Genomic DNA, 21,617 nt, shown 5'->3' on the forward strand with positions numbered 1-21,617 from the left:
AATCTCTTGAGATCGATTAATTGGAATACCATTGAGATAGAAGCCGCCACAAACAAGATCGACTGGAAGTTCAGTCCACCCGCAGCACCATGGTGGGGTGGCTTTTTGGAACGACTTGTTCAAATGATTAAGAAGCTTTTGCATCGAGTCCTAGGCCAGTCATGTCTGAATTATGAAGAATTGATGAGTGTGCTGTGCGACTGCGAAGCAACTGTGAATGCCAGACCACTCACTTATGTGTCACTGATGATCTCATCCCTTTGACACCGTCCTTGTTTTTAGTTGAAATTACAGTCTTTGGAGTTCCTGACTTGGATCATCAAGTTGATTTCAACAAGAGACTGAGACATTTACAGAATTTACGAGAGCTCTTGAGAAAGAGATTTAGAAATGAATATTTCGGCCTGCTAGTGCAACGTCCATCTACAGTGCCGATTTCTCAACAGATAAAAATCGGTGATATAGTTCTTATCGAATGTGATGACAAACGCAAGGTGTTGTGGCCTCTAGCAAAAGTAATTGAACTATATCCCGGAAAAGACGGCAACATTCGAGTAGTTCGTGTCAAAACCATGTCTGGAGAATTAGTTCCACCAATCCAGAGAATATTCTCTCTCGAAATACCTTCATCCTTGGAGTCAGATGAGGCAAATGAAACTGAGACGCAGGGTGAAGATAGTTTAGTCTCAAAATTACCAAAGAATAATTCAGCTGCAGATTTATCAAAGGACATTAAGACTGTCGTGACTAGAAGTGGACGACAAATTAAAATTCCATCTAGATTTCTAACTTGAACACTACTTGAGTTATTTTAGAGTAGAAATTTAAGAACTTAATTTTTTCTTTTGTTTATTATTTAGCCTTAATATTTGTATGGACAGTATTTTTTATTATACTTTGTTTTGATTGATTAAGTATATGTCATCAATCAAAAGTTGGGAGTATTGTTAGAACCGAGCCTCATTTGTTATTTTCTTTTCATAGTTTGTCACTGCAAGAGTGGCAACCATCTGATCTTTGTTGTAGTTTGCTTCAGTTCTATGGATTTTGAAAATAAATATGACGCTGTAGAATTTTATATGTAAAGTTATTTTATTTTAAGTTTATTAGGAGAAAAGAGAACGGTTAGTTCTTGCAAATCTCGAACATTCAGGTCTGGCGAGCGTGAAGGCCAAGCAACAGGGCCAAGACTTCCAATCCATCTTGCCGGATACACTCCATCAATATGTCAGCTTCCAGTATTTTTTCACCATATTTAGGAAGACGCAACCATTTAGTTAGCCCGCGCGTCCACTACGCGGCCCTAAAACTGTTGAGTGTAATTACATCAATCTTTAGCTTCTCTTATTAAGACAAGTTATACTGTATATTATGTAGGGTAAAAGAACGAGAGCGTATAGAAAAAACTGTCAGGAACATACTATAGAAAAAGATCAAAAGATAGGACTGAACAGAGAAAACAAATTGCAGCTAAAATGAGAAAATGAATTCACGAAAAAGTCGAACCATCAGACCCTGCCGCAAATTCCGATAGTGCCGAGATTCTAAAGGATACTGATATTTCTTGCAATCTGCACGGCCAAGATGAAGAATCTTCATCTATCATCCTCAAACAGACTACATTTCAGCAACTGAAAGAACAACCTTCTTCATTGACCTCAAACGAACATCTAGAAAACATGAAATTAGGATATAAAGTATTTTCTCATTTAGCAGCAGTTTGGGCAGCAGAAAGAAGACTTAAAATCTTTTGACTTATCAACGGTCTTTCTTAAGCAATCAAGCTGTATTATTAGTCGAAAAACTTCCAGGAAACGTAGACCTTAGGTCCACTGCTCGTGATGGAAGACATTTTGTCATCTTCTTTGTGGCACAGAACATGAGCAAATAATGAAAAGATTAAAAGATCTTGGTTTATATATCCTAAAACTAAAAATGCAGTTTCTGCACACACTGTGAGATTTACCAGAAACATGCCACTACATCAGCATCGTGTACTAAAGAATTCCTTAATTGGAAAAATGCTTCAGAAAGGTTAACTGAGCACGAAGCATCTGAAATTCACAGAGAGTGAATGGTTAAGTTGGTAATTCGATTACAAAAAATGAAATCGTGTCAAGGTATAGATCATGATATTAAGCGACTAATTCATACAGAGAACGAAAAAATGGAGAGAGATCCTACAGATAGTTATAGATGCTGTACTGTATCTTTCTTTCCGTGAGTCTGATGAAAACCCTAGCAGTCTGTTCACAAAGTGTCCTCGGCCTAGTCAAGGCAATATTTTGAATTTAATGATACTGCTTGCCAAACATAACTCAACTCTTAAGTACCAGTTAGAACACCTAAAAAGAGATACGTATGATATTTAACAAAGGTAATTCAAAATGAAAATACTGATATAATGACGAAAAGAGTTCGCAATAGCATTTTAAATTATATTAAAGAAGCCAAATATCATACAATAATGTTCGATTGCGTTCCAGATGTGTTGCATACAGAGCAAATGAGCCAGGTGGTTCGATACGTAAAACATATGTGGTGATGTGTGTGAATTAAGGGAAAGCTTTATTGATTTCATGTTGGTGGAAAAACAGGAGAATGTATTTCTCAACCGATTGTGGAAACTTTGACACTTGATAGTTTGGATATTTGATAATGTCGTGGTCAATCTGATGGTAACGGATCTAATATGGCCGGTACTTATAAAGGAGTACAAGCCAGGATTGTAGAAATGAATAAGCTGACCGAATATGTGCCAAGTTTGGCTCACTCTTTGAACTTTATCGGTGTGCATTCTGCCGCATCTTGTCCCGAAGCAGTTAACCTAATTAAAATTATCCAGAAGATATTTAGCTTTTTTGTCGGATCCACTGTTCGATGGGATATTGTGAAAAGATGTACAAAAACCAACTTAAAAGGAAGCAGCCAGACGAGACGGTCAGCAAAATATGTGGCTGTGAAAGACCTTCTAACAAATGTACCAGAAACAGTGAAATCCTTGAAAGAAATTAATTATCTTTCTCTTAGTGCAGAATCAAAGTACAAAGCAGGACATTTGCTACATGTTGTAAAAAATTTTGAATTTATTATCGAGCTGACAATTTGGGCTAACATTCTTCGAGAAATCAATCGAATATATATTGAAATTCAAAAGGAAGAGGTTATTCGTGCGCGTTACGTTGCATTAATGGAAGGTCTGACCCAAAACTTTGCAAAAAATGAGAGAAATTCTTTTGGGATATTGTATAGAAGAATCTAAAGCAGCAGCCGAAATTATTAATTTAATCTATTCTAACAAATAAATGAATTCTAAAGCGCAAAAAACAATTTGATGAATTGTGCGAGGACTAATCACGAACAATTCATCCAGTTCAGCTATTTTTCCAATGCAGTGAAAATTGTATTTGATCCAATCTTACAAAAAATTAAAACAAGGGTAAAACAGCGCTACTACACTAAATTCAATTTTCGCATTTCTCAATGGTCGTGAAATATTGAATATGTCAACTGAAGAATTGCAAAGGAATGGAGCAGATCTTGCTCGAAAATATGAACCAGATCTAAATGCATTTGAGTTAGTCAGGAACTTACCGTTTTTAAAGAACAAGCCCTGATGTCATTCGTCGACATCTCTTGCAACAGATCTACACCTATGATTTGCAAGATGCTTTTTACAATATTTATATTGCGCTGCGGATTTACTCTATGCTTCCAACTACTACCACAAGCTCTGAGCGAAGTTTTAGCAAATTTAAAATTATTAAAAACTATTTGCGATCATCGGTGAGCCAAGAGCGCTTATCAAGTCTCGCAATTCCAGCAATCGAAAATCAAACAGCAGATGAAATTTATTATGACGATGCCATACACTTATTTGGAGAACAAAAGGCTCGCAGAATAAAATTTTAATACCGTAATATTTTAAGAGCATCAGATAAGAACTTAAAACTATTAATGAAATAAGAATTATGAAAAGAAGTACAAATACTAACTTTTTCCTTTCAGCAGTAGCACGTATTGTTGAATAGCTAATGAAAGTTAGTTACGTAATTAATCAGCTCATCTGTTATCCCAACTTATGTAATCTATTGTTTGTAACTAAAGATTATTTTTATTACGAGTGCATATTTAATTAAACGTTAGGACTTACTTATTTAAGTATATAATTGAAAAAAAGGAATTTAATTATTCATTACATTAATGATTTGTAACTTGTATATATTCGTTTAAGCTATTATTATTAATGTGCTATTTCCATTTTTTGAACTATGCTGAACAGCTTTAGTATTTAGTACTCAATTACTTTTCATTAGTATGGCTAGTTATTGTTGCAAATATTGAAAAACTGCATATTTCAGAGAAAACGTAAATTTGATTATTACAGTGCAAAAATAGACTTTTGTGTGAATATGTAAATATTTATTACGTTATCGGGTTGTGAGAGGACGATAGTAGAGTTCTTGAGTAGCCTACACAAAGGCACTACAGTAATAGGGAATTTTAAAGTGCCAGATTAAACATGCTATTAATTTAAAGAAATTGGCGTGTTAATTATTGAATCCACTTCATTCGTGATTTGTAACTTGTATATATTTAAGATATTAATTAGTAGTGTGCCATTTCTATTTTTTTTTACTACGCTGAACTGCTTTAGTATTTAGTATTGAATCATTTTCCATCGGTCTTGCTAGTTATATTTTAAATAGTGCAAAACTGCGTATTTCTGAGAAAATGTAAATTTGGTTATTACAGTACAAAAATAGTCTTTTGTGTGAAAATGTAAATATACATTATGTTATCGGGCTTTATGAGGACGATAGCAGGCTACGTGAAGGCGTCATTGTGAAATAAGTTTTTAACGTGCTAGGTTACTGTCACTATCGAGAAATTGATATAAAATTATTCAATCCATTGCATTAGTGATTTGTAATTTGTTTTTATTTGTTTAAATTACATTTTTTATTATTTAGTAATGGGGGATTCGCATTTCTGTACTGTGTTAAACTATTTTAGTATTTAGTACTGAATCATTTTCTATTAGTATCATTTATTAGTATGACTAGGTATTGTTGCAAATATTGAAAAAAAGTCCCTATTTCAAGGAAAATGTAAATTTTATTACTTCAGTCCACCGTAGAAGCAACTGCATTGGGAGGGTTCGGACTGATTTTTAATTATGTAACTTTTGGTATTTTTATCGGCCACCAACGGCTGAGCGGTAAAGTCTGAACACTGGTAGTTCGGTCGGAGTTAGAATCCTGTGAATTAGCTGGCTGCATGGGTTTTTCCGTTGTTTCTCTCATGCGTAACTTGCATATGATCCAATTATTCTTAGAAAGTCCTCAGCGAAGACATCTCTCGTCTTGGGCAGATAGCTCTCTTATGCTTTGCCATAAGTAAAGAAACCATTTGTTATGTATATTTCTTTTATAACACAAATGGCACATAAAGAATTTCTTACTATAAAATGGATTTTACATTTTTACCCTAAACCCTACCTATTTCTATGTTTATTTAAAAAATTAAAATTTGTTAGAGAAACTTAAAGGAAGCTGGGTGAGAGTAGCAGTTTTAATTTTTTTGCCCCGCATCTCTAGGAGCTCTATCATTGGTCACTTCGAAAACAAAAAGTAACTTCCGACAATGTGATAAACGGAATCCCGCATCAAGTAATGTCTTGAAACCCCTACCAGTTTGACTGGTTGAAAAATGCTTTTTCATCATCATAAATCATCGTCATCAGGAGACGGTTCGTTTTTTCATGAGCTCTTCTCCTTATGTAAGTATGTCTTGACTTATGCGACTTGCCAGTAATGAATGTCGTAAAATTGGGCAGATAGGAAAGACGATTCAGGTAACTGCTCAAATAATCCGAAAGATTATCAATACGATGCGGATCAATGGATTATATTTTACGACGAATCGGTGAATTACGTGATGGAATTAAGAAAATTCAAAAGAGACCAGAATCTCCGCAAAACTTTCATATATTATCATCGCTTCAAGGAAAACTCGAAACTAAAGAAGCTAAACTTATTTCTATAATGCCTAAAGCTGATATTGACAAGATTCTCGTGATACACCACAGCCCTTCACTAGTAATGCTAAGTCCGAAGAATGAACTAGCGTGAAGCGAAGTAAACATCCACGCAGAGATAGCGGTTTAAAAGTCGATTCTGAACTTTTAAGCACTAGCTCACGATACGAAGCATAAATAACGATAAATACCTAGTCGAAAAAATGGATGAAGATAATACAAAGCCGAGAACGAGAATAAGAAAACCTCAGTGAGAATAAGAAATCCCCAGATTCTAAGAAATACGAACGCGATCCTACACGTAAAATTTCGCCACTTGTAATTACACAGAAAGATATTAACTGGTATGAACTCCGTAGGTATATTAAAGAAAACCTTAAAGTTCTAAGCTAGAAAGCAAAATCGAAGGTCGAAACCCTAGGATTCAGCTCTATAGCATGGAAGATTTCCGACTCGTTCAAAATCATTTCAAAAGTCAGAAAATTCCTTTTCACACGTTCCTACTTATTAGTGAGAAAAACTTAACAGCCGTTATTAAAAGATTAATCGTGGATACTCATGTAGAATAAATTAAAGAACTAGAAAGTCAAAACATTACTGTACTTAAATTGCATCAGCCTCAAAGAATGAGAGACGGAATACCAACGCTTCTTCCAGTATTTTATTTAGACACACCCAGAACGGTAAAAAGGGAAAGAAGTTTTTCACGTTACTGATATATTTGACAGGAGAGTTAGAATAGTTGGATACAGGAGCAGACCGGAATCTGTCCGGTGTTTCCGGTCTCAAAGATACGGACACAGGAAAAAAGGCCTATTTTAACATTCCTAGATGCGTCCGATGCTCAGAAAATCATCACTCCAATTAAAAGAAATGTCCGATTAAAAGAAAGGCTGAAATTACAGCAAGATGATTCCTATGTAACGGATTTCACGCAGCCACAAATCCTGATTGCAAAACATTCCAACAGAATAAGCAAAAACCACCCACTCAATAAGATATTCCTCAATTTATTGAAAATGTACCTGAAGCTCCTAAGAATAATTCTAAAACTTTTGCTGACACTATCACTAACAGGAAAGAAGATCCTAATGTGGAAAATATCTAAAATTTCAAGTATTAAAAGCTTAAATGAATTTAAATTCTTCATTTTTAAACTTAAAGATTTGTATCATAAATTTATCAGCGGCAAAAGCGAGAAAGATAAGCTCGAATTCGCCCTCCAAACGCTCTAGCTCTTTGTTGCAAATTTTTACTAAGAACTTCTTAGCCGAGCTGTATGGACTTATGGACTCTGGACTCTTTTTGAGTCAGGCGACATTGAGAGTTCAATCACAGCCGAACTAAAACAAAATTCAAAATGGTTCTTGTGTATATATATATATATATATATATATATATATATTAGTTATTTCATTGTATTAATCGGAGTTTTCTCTTTATTTTGATATTTACTGTGTATTTTTATGTTTTTTCATTTTTATTCCCAGAAATGTTTCAAGTTTATAAGGAACTTTGTACGAATTTCCTCCTCCAGATCAGATGACGTCCATGACGCTGCTTATTGCACAAAATGCCTATTGCTTACTATAGATTATGCCACAGGAATTTCTCCAAAAGAAATAAGTGAGAAATAGAAGCAAAGGTCTATAGTTATTTCCTATATGTTTTTACCACCAATCCTCGAATTCCATATCACAGATTATGTTCTTACTGCATTAATATAAATATTAACAAGACAGAGTGCACAATAAAAATTATGCTTTATTTCGGAACTTCGCGCACACTGTCCGACAGCCTGCCTGTTTCGCTCTGCTCGCTACTCGTAAGAAACCTCTCCTCTTGGGTTGCCACACTTATCGGAGGGCGCAAGGCGCGCTCCTTATCGCCATGACCACAGAGTTCCCCCCCAGTTCCTTTAATGGCTATTCAAAGGAACGACATAGGTTATGAAATTATCTCAGAGGATCCGTACTGTCGGGTATTTTTTACATGATTACAAAATTAGAATATAAAATTAGAAAAGATCAAAATGCAATTCAATATATAACAAGGTATTGACACATATAATAAACATGAAATAACAAGAAATATGTTTTAAGATATGAATTTTAAAAAATGTTTTAAATTGTTATGTAAGAAGCAAGTTTCTTACGGAAGTGAACATGTCTTCCCGATCTGGTGACAGTTTGTGTCTTAGAGAGTTCGTTTGCAGATTTATTCTGCTGAACTGTCTTTAAGTCTTTATTTGTTTTCAGTTCAGGCAATTTAGAGTCCGAAAGTAAATAGGCTGGTTTCACACGGTCTATAGACACAGTAGATTTCAGACCGTTAACATCAATTGTGAAAGTTTTGTTCGTTCTAGAAAGGACTTTATGCGGACCTGTATATGGTTGGCACAGAGGTGGCTTTACTCGATCGACACGTAAGTATACATGCGTACACGACTTTAAGTTAGCACTTACGTAACATTTTTCTTGGCAATGTGCAGATGTTGCTATTGGATTCAATTGTTGCATTCTATGCCGAAGATTCGTGATAAATTGTGTGTCATACGGAGATATCTTAGATGACGTTATCATATCACTAGGCAGCTTGAGAGTTGTGCCGTACACCAATTCAGCACAAGATGACTGTAGATCTTCCTTTACGGCTGTCCGAATACCAAGCATAACAACTGGCAGTGTTCCAGTCCAGTTATTGGTCTCGTGAGCCTTGAGAGAAGATTTTAAATGTCGATGAAATCGTTCAACAATGCCGTTGGACATTGGATGATAGGCTGTTGTTGTGATTCTGTTCGTACCCAAAATGCGCGTAAATTCTGCAAAAAGTGCGGATTTCATTTGAGAACCTTGGTCTGTTGTTATGATCGATGGGCAGCCAAAACGAGATATCCAACAGTTGAAGATGGCTCTGCAAATGGTTTCCGTTTTCATATCCGGGATGGGAATGGCTTCAGGCCATCTGGAGAATCTATCTATGAGAGTTAAAAGGTACACATTGCCTTCTGATGGAGGTAACGGTCCGACGATATCCATATGGATTTCTGAAAAACGTGCATCAGGAAGAGAGAATGTGCCCAGTGGTGCTTTAGTATGCCTAATAATTTTCGATTTTTGGCAAGATTCACAGGATTTCACCCAATTTTTGATATGACGTTTCATATCGGGCCATACATAACGAGAACAAATAAGCTTCGTAGTAGCTGCAATTCCTGGATGTGACAGATTATGCAGATGATTAAAGATAAGTCTGCGAAAGGAATTCGGAACAAATGAACGAGGAATGTCCATTGATATGTCACAAAGAATATTACCATCAGAATATTGGCACGGTTTAAATTCCAGTTTCAAAGATGATGTGTTGTTTTTGAGAAGGTCTTGTACCTCCGGATCATGCCGTTGAGCTTCCGAAAATTTTTTTTAAATCCAAAAATGGAGATTTTGTTATGGAATCAATTTCGATTCTTGAAAGAGCGTCAGCAACGACGTTTTTGAACCTTGCACATGCCTAATATCAGTAGAGTACTGAGAAATAAAATCTAAATGTCGCAATTGTCGAGTTGAACATTTATGAGGGTTCTGTTTAAAAGCGTATATTAACGGTTTTTGATCCGTATAAATTATAAAATTTCTGCCCTCTAACATGTGTCGGAATTTCTTAATTGCAGAATAAATTGAAAATAATTCCCTATCGTACGCGGACCATTTCTGTTGACTTTTATTGAGTTTCATAGAAAAAAATGCTATAGGTTCCCATGTTTGTTGAGACAACTGCATAAGTCTGCCGCCTATTGCGACGTCTGAGGCATCTACCCAGATGCTTAGCTGGGCTCCGGGAATAGGGTGTCTCAAAAGGGTAGCCTGAGCAATGGCATTTTTGGCAGCAATAAAGGCTTGTTCAGCATTCTCGTTCCAATTTAATTGTGGGGATGAATCCTGAACACACGAACGAGATTTCTTTTTATTCATATAGCCTTCTAACAATTTTATTAAAGGAGAAAGAATATGTGCTGCTTTAAGTATGAAACATCTGTAAAAGTTAAACATGCCTAAAAATCGGCGAAGCTGAGTGAGAGTGGTAGGTTGAGGAAAATCTAAAATACATTTGACTGTCAGGAAGGGGTTCAATTCTGTTTTCACTAAGGTGAAAACCTAAGAAATTAATAGACGTTTGACCAAACGTGCATTTTGAAACATTTATGCAAAGTCCATATTCCTGAAGTTTGGAAAATAAAGCTTTCAAATGCCTGCAATGTTCCTCAGAATCTTTAGAAGCTATGAGCAAGTCATCGACGAAAGCGTAAACACCTTCTAAGTCCCGCGTGACTTCATCTATAAAACGTTGAAAAGTCGCGGATGCATTGCATAAGCCGAATTGCATACGGGTACTTTCGAATAAACCGAATGGTGTGCATATGGCGGTTTTGTGGATGTCGGCTGGGTTAATTGGTATTTGATGGTATGCCTTAATCAGGTCGACATGACTAAAAATTTTAGTACCGTGCAATGCAGCAGTAAAATCGGCTAAGCATGGAATAGGATATTTGTCTTTTATTGTTTGAGCGTTCAATGCTCGATAATCTCCTACAGGTCTCCATTCCAGACTTCCCTTTTTTGGAACCACGTGAAGTGGGGATGCATAATTGCTGCTCGAAGGTCTCAAATGCCCCAATTGCATCCTAGTTTGAAATTCTTGTTTTGCTATTTTTAAGCGATTTGGGGCTAACCGACGAGGTTTTGCAACCACAGGTGGGCCTTTAGTTATGATATAATGAACGGTGTTGTGTTTAACAGGTTGGTTAGGATCTGGTAATCTAGTAACTGAAGGAAATTCTTTTAAAATTTTGTGATATGGTGTATCACTAAATACAGATTTTACTGAATAAATGCTTGCATTTTTCACGCAACCGACGGTTTTAAAATGCGTTTTTAAATCTTTGAGACATTTGTTTCTGAGATCAGGCACCAATTCAAAGAAATGGAGAAAATCTGCTCCAAGAATGGGTGTACTAACATTTGCTATAAGAAAAGTCCATGTAAACTGTCGTCTTAATTTGAAATCCAAAGAAAGGTTTTTTTTTTTTTTAACCATAAACATGAATAGTAGAAGAATTAGCAGCGAAAAGTGTTTGTTGGGACGAATTCCGTTTTTGAGAATTATTTGCTGGAAGTAAGGACACGTCAGAGCCAGTATCGACCAAGAATGAAAGGTTTGTTCTACGGTCACGAACGAACAGGCGACGTGAAACTTGAGGCAAAGAATAAGTCGCCTCTATTCTTTGCTGGTTTCGTTTCCCTGCCATGAACAAGGTTTTGTACATTTGTCTTCTCTACACTTTTTCCCAAAACGTCTATGATACCAGCAAACAGAATAATCTCTCCTTTTGGAATTGCTTCTTTCCTTATTGCGATCTCCGCGATTTGGCGAGCGACCACGAGAAAGAGAAATGCGATCAATACGTTTGTTTAATTTTTCTATTTGTTTAAATAATTTATCTTCAAGAGACTAATCGACTGTGTGAGAAACGGCACAAGTCCCTGGGGTTGGATTTACTTCTAAAATTCTGTCGGCAATTTCTGCAGCTTTATCTACAGTTAAATTGGAAACCACTGCCAAAATAGACTGAACAGTCGAAGGCAAACGTTGAAGGAATAATTCTAACATTAAGTTATCAGGAACATTTAAAGATTCTACTCGACGTTTCATATTTCTAAGCAAATCGGAAGGTTTTCGAGAACCTAATTCCTCTCCAGATAATAATTGGCGAATTTCTTGCTGAGAAGATTCTCCCGAACGATTTATTAACTCAGTTTTAAGCTTTGCATATGGATCAATAGGGTCTGGTTTCATAAGTAAATCCCGTACTATTGATGCAATATCTGGAGGAAGATGAGCAACTACATAATTATATTTAGTAATGGATTCTGTGATAGGTTTTGGGGTGGCAAGAGCAAAGGTACTTTCACACATAATAAACCATAAAGATGGGTCTGATCGGTTATAAACCGGAATTTGGACGGCATGAACATCAGACATTGTGCAAGGATTTTAAGCCAAAATAAAAGCAAAAATTTAACTAAAGAAAATGAAATTAAATGATAAGTAGAAAACAGAATTATAAAACGATCTATAATTACTACTCATCTGTGATCCGGAGGATGAAAAACCGATGTAATCCATTACTTCTGGTTTGGAGATCTTGAGTGATGGCTTGTAGTCAAAACCGAAAGTGCTTGAGAACTGTTCATACGATTTAACACAGTCCGGGTTACCATTATGGTTATTTCCTATATGTTTTTACCACCAATCCTCGAATTCCATATCACAGATTATGTTCTTACTGCATTAATATAAATATTAACAAGACATAGTGCACAATAAAAATTATGCTTTATTTCGGAACTTCGCGCACACTGCCCGACAGCCTGCCTGTTTCGCTCTGCTCGCTACTCGTAACAAACCTCTCCTCTAGGGTTTCCACACTTATCGCAGGGCGCAAGGCGCACTCCTTATCGCCATCACCACAGGTCTAGCCACCGTAGGCTTCTTATATGCCTGATGATCCGTGGTGGAAAATGTTTCAATTAAATACGAAAAATCACTCGTTTTCAAAAGTGATCGCTAATATTGGATGAAACTAGAGCTACTAGAGATACTAGCTAGAGCTAGAGGAACCCTTTATAGTAGCCTTATTAGATGAAACGCTCATGAAGTCGAGAGTGATCATCAGTTTCAATCGAATGAGGCCTTTATTGATTTGAGAGAGATTTTAGACTGCTAAAATCTGGCAACACTTATGGCATGAAGTGAAATGGTGTATTTGTATTTTTCTGTTATTTGTGTTGTCTACTACTCTTTAATGTGAATGCGATTCATTACATGGTGATTTTTATCATTTTTTTTTTTCGTAGAATTCTTCATTTCTAGAGTTAGAGTATGGGTTCTTCTAAAAAACACAAGGAAAAAAAAGAACGGAAAAAGCATAAGAGAGGACGTTCTCGTTCTCGTGAAAGGGATACACATAAGAAAAGCCACAAGTCTAGCCATAGGAAAGAAAAACGTCGTAGCCCTGAAAATTTATGTCCTGAACTCGAATCTCAGGCTTCGAATGAGAGAAAACGTTATTTTTCAGGGGATGAAGAACATTCTCATCGGGACTATATGCACACTGAGAAAATTGAAGAGGAAAGAAGTCGAAATGCATCCCCTGATGATGAATTTGATATTGATAAACTGCTAGATTCAAAACTTTTGGAAAATTCAGAATTCGCTACAATTTCGAAGCGCTCATCAAAGAAACGCCGTCGTGATATAGATATTGGGGAACTGAAAAAACGTTTGAAAATAAGTAATGAAAATGAAGACTCTTTGGAAAAATTTGCTAACGAACAGTTTATGGAAGAACATGGGTTAGTAGCAGGAAGTGCGGAAAAGCATATTCGATCTCCTCAATATGATTCCTTATCTCGAGATAAATCGGAAAAAATTCCTTTCATTAGTGACACAAAAATTAAAGAAGAACCTCCTGACGAAGACAATGTTGATCCAGCATATGAAGGTAAGTTTTTTTTTTTTTCGTATGTTGCTTACATTAGATGGTAAATGTTTTTATATATATGTACATAACGGGGTGAAGTGCAGAATTGCCCGGTTATATTTTCAGATATTTTAACTTTTAAATAACTTAGCATTTTTCAAAACATAGGAATTACACAGGGATTATATTTCGCCTTAAAGGTTACCATAATTTTTTGCTGTTAGACATCAAGAGTTTTAAAATTATCTAATGGCATAAATTATTATTGTCATTAATTGTTTATAGAATGTACATAATAAAGTGTAACTGTATGGACTATCATAATCCTAATTTATTTCATTAATGTGTGCTGAAAAAGTAGCTGTAGCTGTTGATTACCATGTAGTTTCAGTCCTGAGGATGGCTGTAATGTCTTCTGATGCATAATTTGCCTTGACTATGGTTCACTGCAAATGTAGACCTATTTATATACCTCTGCTTATAGCTGTTCATTTCAAATGCTCGCACATGGCATACAAATACTCTAATGTAAGTTTGGAACTACTCTGATATGCGCCGTCAAGTCGCCGAATTTCTCACATTTTTGGCGAGAAATTCCACGCTGCCATATTGCTATCTAAATTTTTTGTCTACATTTCGAACTTTAAGTCTAAAATGTTTCCAAAAACACGGTTTTCGCGAATGCAAAAACCACGTTTTGAACACACAATTTAAGCTAAAAATCTGAAACAAAAACAAAAAAATTTACATAGCAAAACCGTAAAATTTCTAACCAAAATTATTTGATAAGAGTCCAGGTACACAGCGATATGTTTTAACTTAAAAAAACATCTATGAATGGCACAATATAGGCAATGAACGAATCTACGAACTACGCACACCTCGCTTTAATAAATTAACATAACAACAATAAATTTCAAAGAATACCATGTACACAGCATCCTGTTTAAACTTAAAAAAACATCTACGAATTGCACAATTTAGGCAACAAACGAATCTACAAACTACGCACACCTCACTTTAATAAATTAACATAACAATAAATTTCAAAGAATACCATGTATACAGCGTTCTGTTTCAACTTTAAAAAAGCATCTACGAATTGCACAATTTAGATGGTACGCACTAATAAACAAAATAACTAAAATAAATTTCAAACAATTCAAAAAAACAACAATAATGACAAATTCATTCTAAGAAAGACAATGAACATAACAGTCTACAAAATAAGAACAAGAATAAAATAAAATGCACTTACCATGAATCGGTGCTTTTTCGAACAGCAGAAATACCAATTTCATACCGCCTTTAACATGCCGCCACGTAATCACTATCATATTTATATGACAGCTAGACACATTATCAGAAAATTCATACTATGGTTCACAAATAAATAAAATAACAAATAATCACAAATCCCTACTTCTATAATGCACAGCCACTAAAAATAATCTCCCAGATCCTCTTTCCACACCTCCAAATACCCACTGCCCCTCAACAGGATGGCCACGACGATATTTCCTTTTGCCGAACTTCAACAACTTTCACCATTTTAGCTTCTCAGACACAGAGCATGACGTGAACCAACAAACTCCAGCGAAAGATTTTTCAACGTCAACAGGGTTGCCATACAACACGCAATCGTGCCAAAAACCAGCACAGAACACATATCGCCACATTTGGTGAGATTAGGGCGTATATCAGAGTTGTACCGTAAGTTTTGATAGCTGAAAATGTATTGCATGATCAGACAAATCTACTTATCTTGTGATTCTACGTGGATAGATAAGTTCATGCAGCACTTACATTATGTTTCCAAAAATAAAACATTTTCATGTTGGAAATAGCGTCCTTTCTAGTACTATTGATTACATCCCTACCTGGACATTAATACTGTAAAAATTTGATACTTTTCTGTTATGCATCTGCAATTCATTTTGGTATGTTTGTGTGTCTGTATAACGGAAAAGTACCGTATATGTTTATACACACACACGCACGCATATGTGTCAAAATGCATGGCAGTTGCATGAAACCAAACAGAAATATACCAAAATTTAAATTAATTTTATAATAAATATATATAAATATATAATTTTTCCAAAATAAATATTACAAACTAAACAAAAGTTAGCTTCATTTTATTCCTTTGTTTTCCGTGCTCTTCAAGTTTGCTCCTCCAAACTATCCCTTGATGAAGAACTAAATTATTTAAAAGCAATAGCTGTTGACAGGGGTTTTCACCCAACATTATTAATCAAGCAGTTAAAAAATTCTCATCCCAACACACTAAAAGGCACACTCTTGTTTTAGGAGATTATAAAAATTCTATTGTCATTCCCTTCTTTTCATCAGTTAGCTATAAAGTTGCACATATTTTGCAGAAATTTAACTTTTGTGTCGTTTATTCTCCCATCAATAAAATTCCGAGTTCCATACTCAAAGACCCCTTTCCGGATATGAATTCCTGGGGTATTTATAGGATTTCTTGCCAGTGTGGTTTAATTTACATTGGCTAAACTAAGAGAGCCTTAAAATTTCGTGTCAAGGAACATGAGGCATATGTTAGAAAAAAGGAAACACAGAAGTCTTCTGTTGCTCAACATTGTTGGTCCGAAAATCACACTTTCAATTTTTCTGCTGCCAAAAGTATTCAAAAAATGAAGTAAAGAATGAGCAATGAGATCAGAAAAATAGACTCGATCAAAATTCTAATTTCATGAAACTGATTTCTTTGAACCATAGTGTTGAGACCTCGTAACACCTCTTAGAACTAACAGTAAAATTTCCGAATAAAATAATGTAAAATGAATAGGGAAACAAAAATTAAACTTGCTGTTAAGTTGGAAGGATAAGCATTCGTTTTTCCTAAAACAGGTATTGAACTTTGTGGGATACTTCCAACTCATAGTAGAAAAACTCTTAAAAGAGTTACTGCTCTTTTTAACGAATCAGTGTTTGCTTGTTCAGAAAAATGAAATGTTTTTTAAAATCAGTTGACACACGAATAGCACATCTCTAGTGTACAATGATAGTGATAGCTTTTTCAGAGTTCAATTTTGAACAGCAGATTCTGACCAGTGATTATAAATGTGATAGATGGTATTATAACCACAGTCTTACTGTAATTATGTCTGTTATAATTTTTCTGTAAAGCAGAAGTTTTGATTCTTCTTTAAATAAAGTTTTGCGATTATTAAAAAGAATATTTACTTAAATATTTATATAACTGTTAATCTTTTTTAATTGAGTTATTATATCTTATAAATAATTTAGTTTATTAGTCTAAAAATCTGTTTTATTGTGTCAGTTTTTTATGTTAAAAGAAGTGAAAAAAACTCAGGAATGTTTTTTAATCTTTTCTTGAAATGTTTCTTGATTAAATTTTATGTACTGTTTAAGAATACTGATGTTTTTATAATTTTGTCTACAGTTATCAGTGTGTGACAGTTTTGTCATGAGCACTATTAAAAAAAATATTACCTGTAAAAGGTGGCAGTATGTGAAATTATGTTATATGTATTCAGCTATTTTGAAACAGTTTAACATAAAGAAATTGCAGACTTAATCTAATGATTTGAGTAAACTTTTATTTGTTATGAATAAATGTTTTTAGATAATAAATTTGAAAAAATGATGTAATTACTACTTTCAAAACAATATCCTACACAATTGCTGCTAAGATTGGCATAAAATAATTATTTAATTAATTTTTAACTAAACAGAATAAAATTTCAGCTTTTTAATTCATTCTTTGCCTGCTTAGTCATAATTAATTTAATTAAGTAACTATTTTCTAGGTACTAGGTGTATGACATATTTTTAGCACTCTGGCAAGTTAATTATTGTACTTTTCACATGAGAAATGCACGTTGGCATTTGTATTAAGGGAATAAACACGTATTATGGTGTTTTTAAATTTTGATATGGTATGCATGTGAGTTTCATTTCTAGTTCAATTTCAAAATTTTTCCACATGTATAAATCACTAGCTCTGATGTAAGTATTCATGCTCCTTATTACCTTAAGTGTCCATATTTCACTTTGTACTAATTCAGTGATTTCCATAATTTATTAAGTATTAAAACTATAAGTATAATATCATGTATAGTTATTTTTTAACTTCAGAATTTTCATATATGTCATATAAATAACCTCTGTGGTTGCACTATTGCAATTGTCTAATTTATAATTTTTTTCGTGTCTTGTATGGAAACTTAATTTAGTCATGCTCACGAAAATTTCTTTCTTTTAGAACACACTGAACCTCAATTATCTTTAAGCATTGCAGAAACAAAGTAAGTTTTGTTATTGGTTTTAATTCAATTACATAAAAATTGATTTCATAAATATTATTTTTGTTTTGTATATTATTTTTGTTTATTTATTTTAGTATTTCAATTCAGCCAGATGTAGGAATTTTTTTAATGACATGTATTGCGTGCTTCTTTATGACAAGTATTGCATGGTTATATAAGATTTGCTTTATAAGTATCCTATCACCAGTTTTTAAGTCTTTTTTTTTCTTTTAAATAATAGTAAGATTTTGTGTCCATATAATTCATAAAATTCATCCTTTAGTTAGATTGCATTCTTTAACTTGTAATCTGAAATCAATGTGTGAGCTGAAATGATGCTATCTCCCATAATTTGTGAAATTTCGTGTCCCTTTATAAGAATTTCAGAGCATAGAAATAGTGCCTGTTATTTGACAAGATTTATGAAGCTTTCTTCAAACTGTCAAGCATAAAAAAACTTTTCTCTTTTATAGTTTGCAAAATCTTGTTCTGTGTGTCTTTCGTAAACTCAAGAAAGAGTTGTATAACTGTAATCTCTTATAATTTTCTTTATATTTATTTTTATTAAACATTTCGGTTAATCTTTGGATTATGGTAACTTGGCGATTTTTTGGCGACCAACCCTGCTACAGCAATCTCCTAACTTTTGTTTGGACGCCATTTTGTTTTCACGAAGTAAAGGCATTTTTTTTTTTTACTCAAAATTTTTTTCCCAACAATCTGCTAGCCGAATTACGCTTATGCTAGAACTTTTATGGAACAAAAGGGCTTAATCATGGCGAAGATTAGGTGCGAAATTGGGAGAAAGTGCAGAATCGCAAACTGCTTGCCGCGTTTTTAAGAATTGTACATACACGGTATTCATGTACACGTCGACCTATTTTCACTTAAAAAAACATCCCAGAATTGCACAAAAATGCACACTCTTGCGCACACTTTGCGCACACTCTTGACTTTATCCATGTACACTGCTAAAGTCCTAGCTAGTAACCTTTATCGCCTTACCAAAATGTCGCCAAACTACCTGTTACCATATTCCAAAGATTAGCCAACATTTCTTTCGAAGCGCACATGCATAAAGCATACATTGTGCATAGTCGAAATTAGAAAATTGCAACCAGAAAGCTATTTGATGTGTATTCATGATATTTATAATGACGAGGAATTTGATATCAAAGACGGAGTACATTAAGATGAAATAATACATTTAGTAAGGAATTATGAGCCGAATAAAAATAAAAACATCTGCCCTGAAGATGAGGATAGTGCTGACAGATCAACTTCCAGTTCACTGCGAGCTGCGACTTCCGCAGCCCCCCCCCCCCCCCCCGCAGAGCAGCGTGAAATTGATAAACAGATTTCCGAATGGTTAGAGAAACAAAAGATATGCCTTTATCCATTTTTTGCAGCAATTCCACTTTTTGTTTAATGGACATCGAAACATGCTTTCACTTTGTAGATTTTTTGGCAGCTCCAGAATCGGAAATTCTTTTTGGCATAATCGAAAGTTCAAGCTTACTTCTATAAAATTGCTCTAACAGTCTGCAAAAAATAATAAGCTGGATTCAATTAGAAGATTAAGGAACAACGCAATCTGCAACATTATCTGAAATAGATAATTACATAATTTTAGCTTAGTTTATGCCGTCCGTTATACATTAAATGCACATGCGTAAAGGTATTATGCGCATGCGCAGAAAGTTTGTAGTTTTGAGGTCCGGATAATAGATCATTCCTGATTATGGACATCCTGATTAAAGACTTTTGACTGTATTAAATTTAATATAGCTATTTAGACACAAAATCAAACTTTTTCTGAAATGGCATGCGAAATTTTTTCCATATTTTGATTCTAAGACCAAATTATGCCTAAATATTAAATTTTGTAAAATTTGGTGTGAAATTTATGGAGAAATTCGAAAATTTATCTTAATGCGGGTTTTTTTTTTTTTTTTTTTTTTTTTTTTCAGTTTGTGCTGAGAATAATTCACTTCTTAATTTACAGCAACCTATTTTTGTTCCCTTTTCACTGAACACGAGCTGAAAAAAAGTCATCATTCATACTTTTAAATAATTTTAACAAAGTGACATGCCAATTTTTTCCACATTTCAATTCTACAACTCAAATTATGCCAAACTGCCAAGTTTTGTAAAAATCACTCGAGTAGTTTTTAAAAAGTTATCTCTTAAAGTTTTAGTTCCTCAATGTTAATTGAATTTGATATATATTCATTAATATCTCTCTTTATTTAAAAATTTAAACTTACTTGATTCTTTCTTCCAGAATTAGAAATATAGGTTTAATCCAAATATAATTCATACATTTTTTTTTTATTATTTAATTCAAAAATTTGTATTTTTAAATATTTTTTATAAATTTTTTGAGAATATTTTTTTTATTATAACGTATGAAAATTTTAGCATCATCTTAAACTAGATGTATTTCTAAGCATATCAGCAAAAAATTAGAGTTTTTTATTCAAAATTTCCTACGTGAATTTACATTTTGGTGCATTTTGAAATTTGGCATTTTTAACATAAGTGATAATAATGAAGATGTGTTTTATGCACTTCATTAAAAATGACTTGAAAGAATGAACAATGGACTCCCCCCCCTCGTGTATCAGTGAAAAAAGAGTAGGTTCCTATAAATTAAGGATTTCATCAAAATAAATTTTTAAATTTCACCAGAAATTGCAAAATTTAGTATCTAGGCATAATTTGAGTCGTAGAATCGATATGGAAAAAATTTATATATTATTTCAGAAAAAGTCTGATTTTGTGTGAAAATACCTATGTTAGAATGATGCTATATTATATATAAATCTAATACAGTACAAAGTCTTTAATCCGGACGTCCATAATCCGGAATGATCTAAAATCCCGACCTCAAAGCTACAAACTTACTGCGCATGCATAAATGCATAATACACATGTACATAATACTTTCACGCATGCGTGTTCAATGTATAACGGACGGTATAAGCTAGGCTAAAATTATCTAATTATCTATTTCAGTTAATGTTGCACATTTAGTTGTTCTTTAATCTTCTAATTGGATCCGGCTTATTATTTTTTGCAGACTGTTTTATAAAAAGTAAGCTCGAACTTTCGATTATGTCAAATAGAGTTTCAGTTTCTGGAGCTGTCAAAGGATCTACAAAGCGAAAGCATGTTTCGATGTACCCCTTCCGATAGTGAAAAAAGTGACAGAGGCGTTATTGAAAACGAAAAAATTTCGATTGACAAGTTAGTCAGTATTCTCGACACAGCAATTACAGGACTTGAACAGTGGAATTGAACAAGAAATTATGTCTCTTTATAGAATTAAAGAGAAAGTATTAGCACAAAAAAATTAAGCAACTTAAACAACTTACATTGAAAGAAATGTTTAATAAAGTATTAAGTTTTTTTTTTTTTTTTTTTTTTTGTAAATTTCTATACCCTTTAGATCATAATTGCTCTTTATTTCATAAATTACGGTTTCATATTTTTAATTTTATGATTTCTGCATGCCATCTTACCTGATTTAAATTGATGATTTATAATCCAGAAAAAACCCTAATCCGGAATCGCCGAAGTCCTGATGAGTCCGGATTAAAGACTTTGTACTGCATATGTCCTAAGTCGCGCTTTCGAGACATGAAAAACACAGTTTGAATTTCGTTTCAGAAAAGGTCTGATTTTGTGTCAGTATACCTATATTAGAATGATGCTATATATAAACCTAATATATGTC

General features: G+C 33.9%; 1 protein-coding gene across 1 annotated transcript in view; it reads left to right on the forward strand.

The window, feature by feature from the left end:
- The first annotated feature begins 12,848 nt into the window (after positions 1 to 12,848).
- The window catches only part of LOC118202097 (U4/U6.U5 tri-snRNP-associated protein 1), a 102,632-nt gene continuing 93,863 nt past the window's right edge, over positions 12,849 to 21,617 (forward strand). The window contains exons 1-2 of the mRNA XM_035374251.2: positions 12,849 to 13,601; positions 17,836 to 17,878. Of these exons, the coding sequence (XP_035230142.2) occupies positions 12,980 to 13,601; positions 17,836 to 17,878 (665 nt within the window). The 5' untranslated portion in view covers positions 12,849 to 12,979. The remainder of the gene's footprint in view (positions 13,602 to 17,835; positions 17,879 to 21,617) is intronic.

The sequence above is a fragment of the Stegodyphus dumicola genome, chromosome 4 (assembly GCF_044657685.1).
Source record: "Stegodyphus dumicola isolate Sdum_Otavi_A_Nest chromosome 4, ASM4465768v1".
NCBI lineage: Eukaryota > Metazoa > Arthropoda > Arachnida > Araneae > Eresidae > Stegodyphus > Stegodyphus dumicola.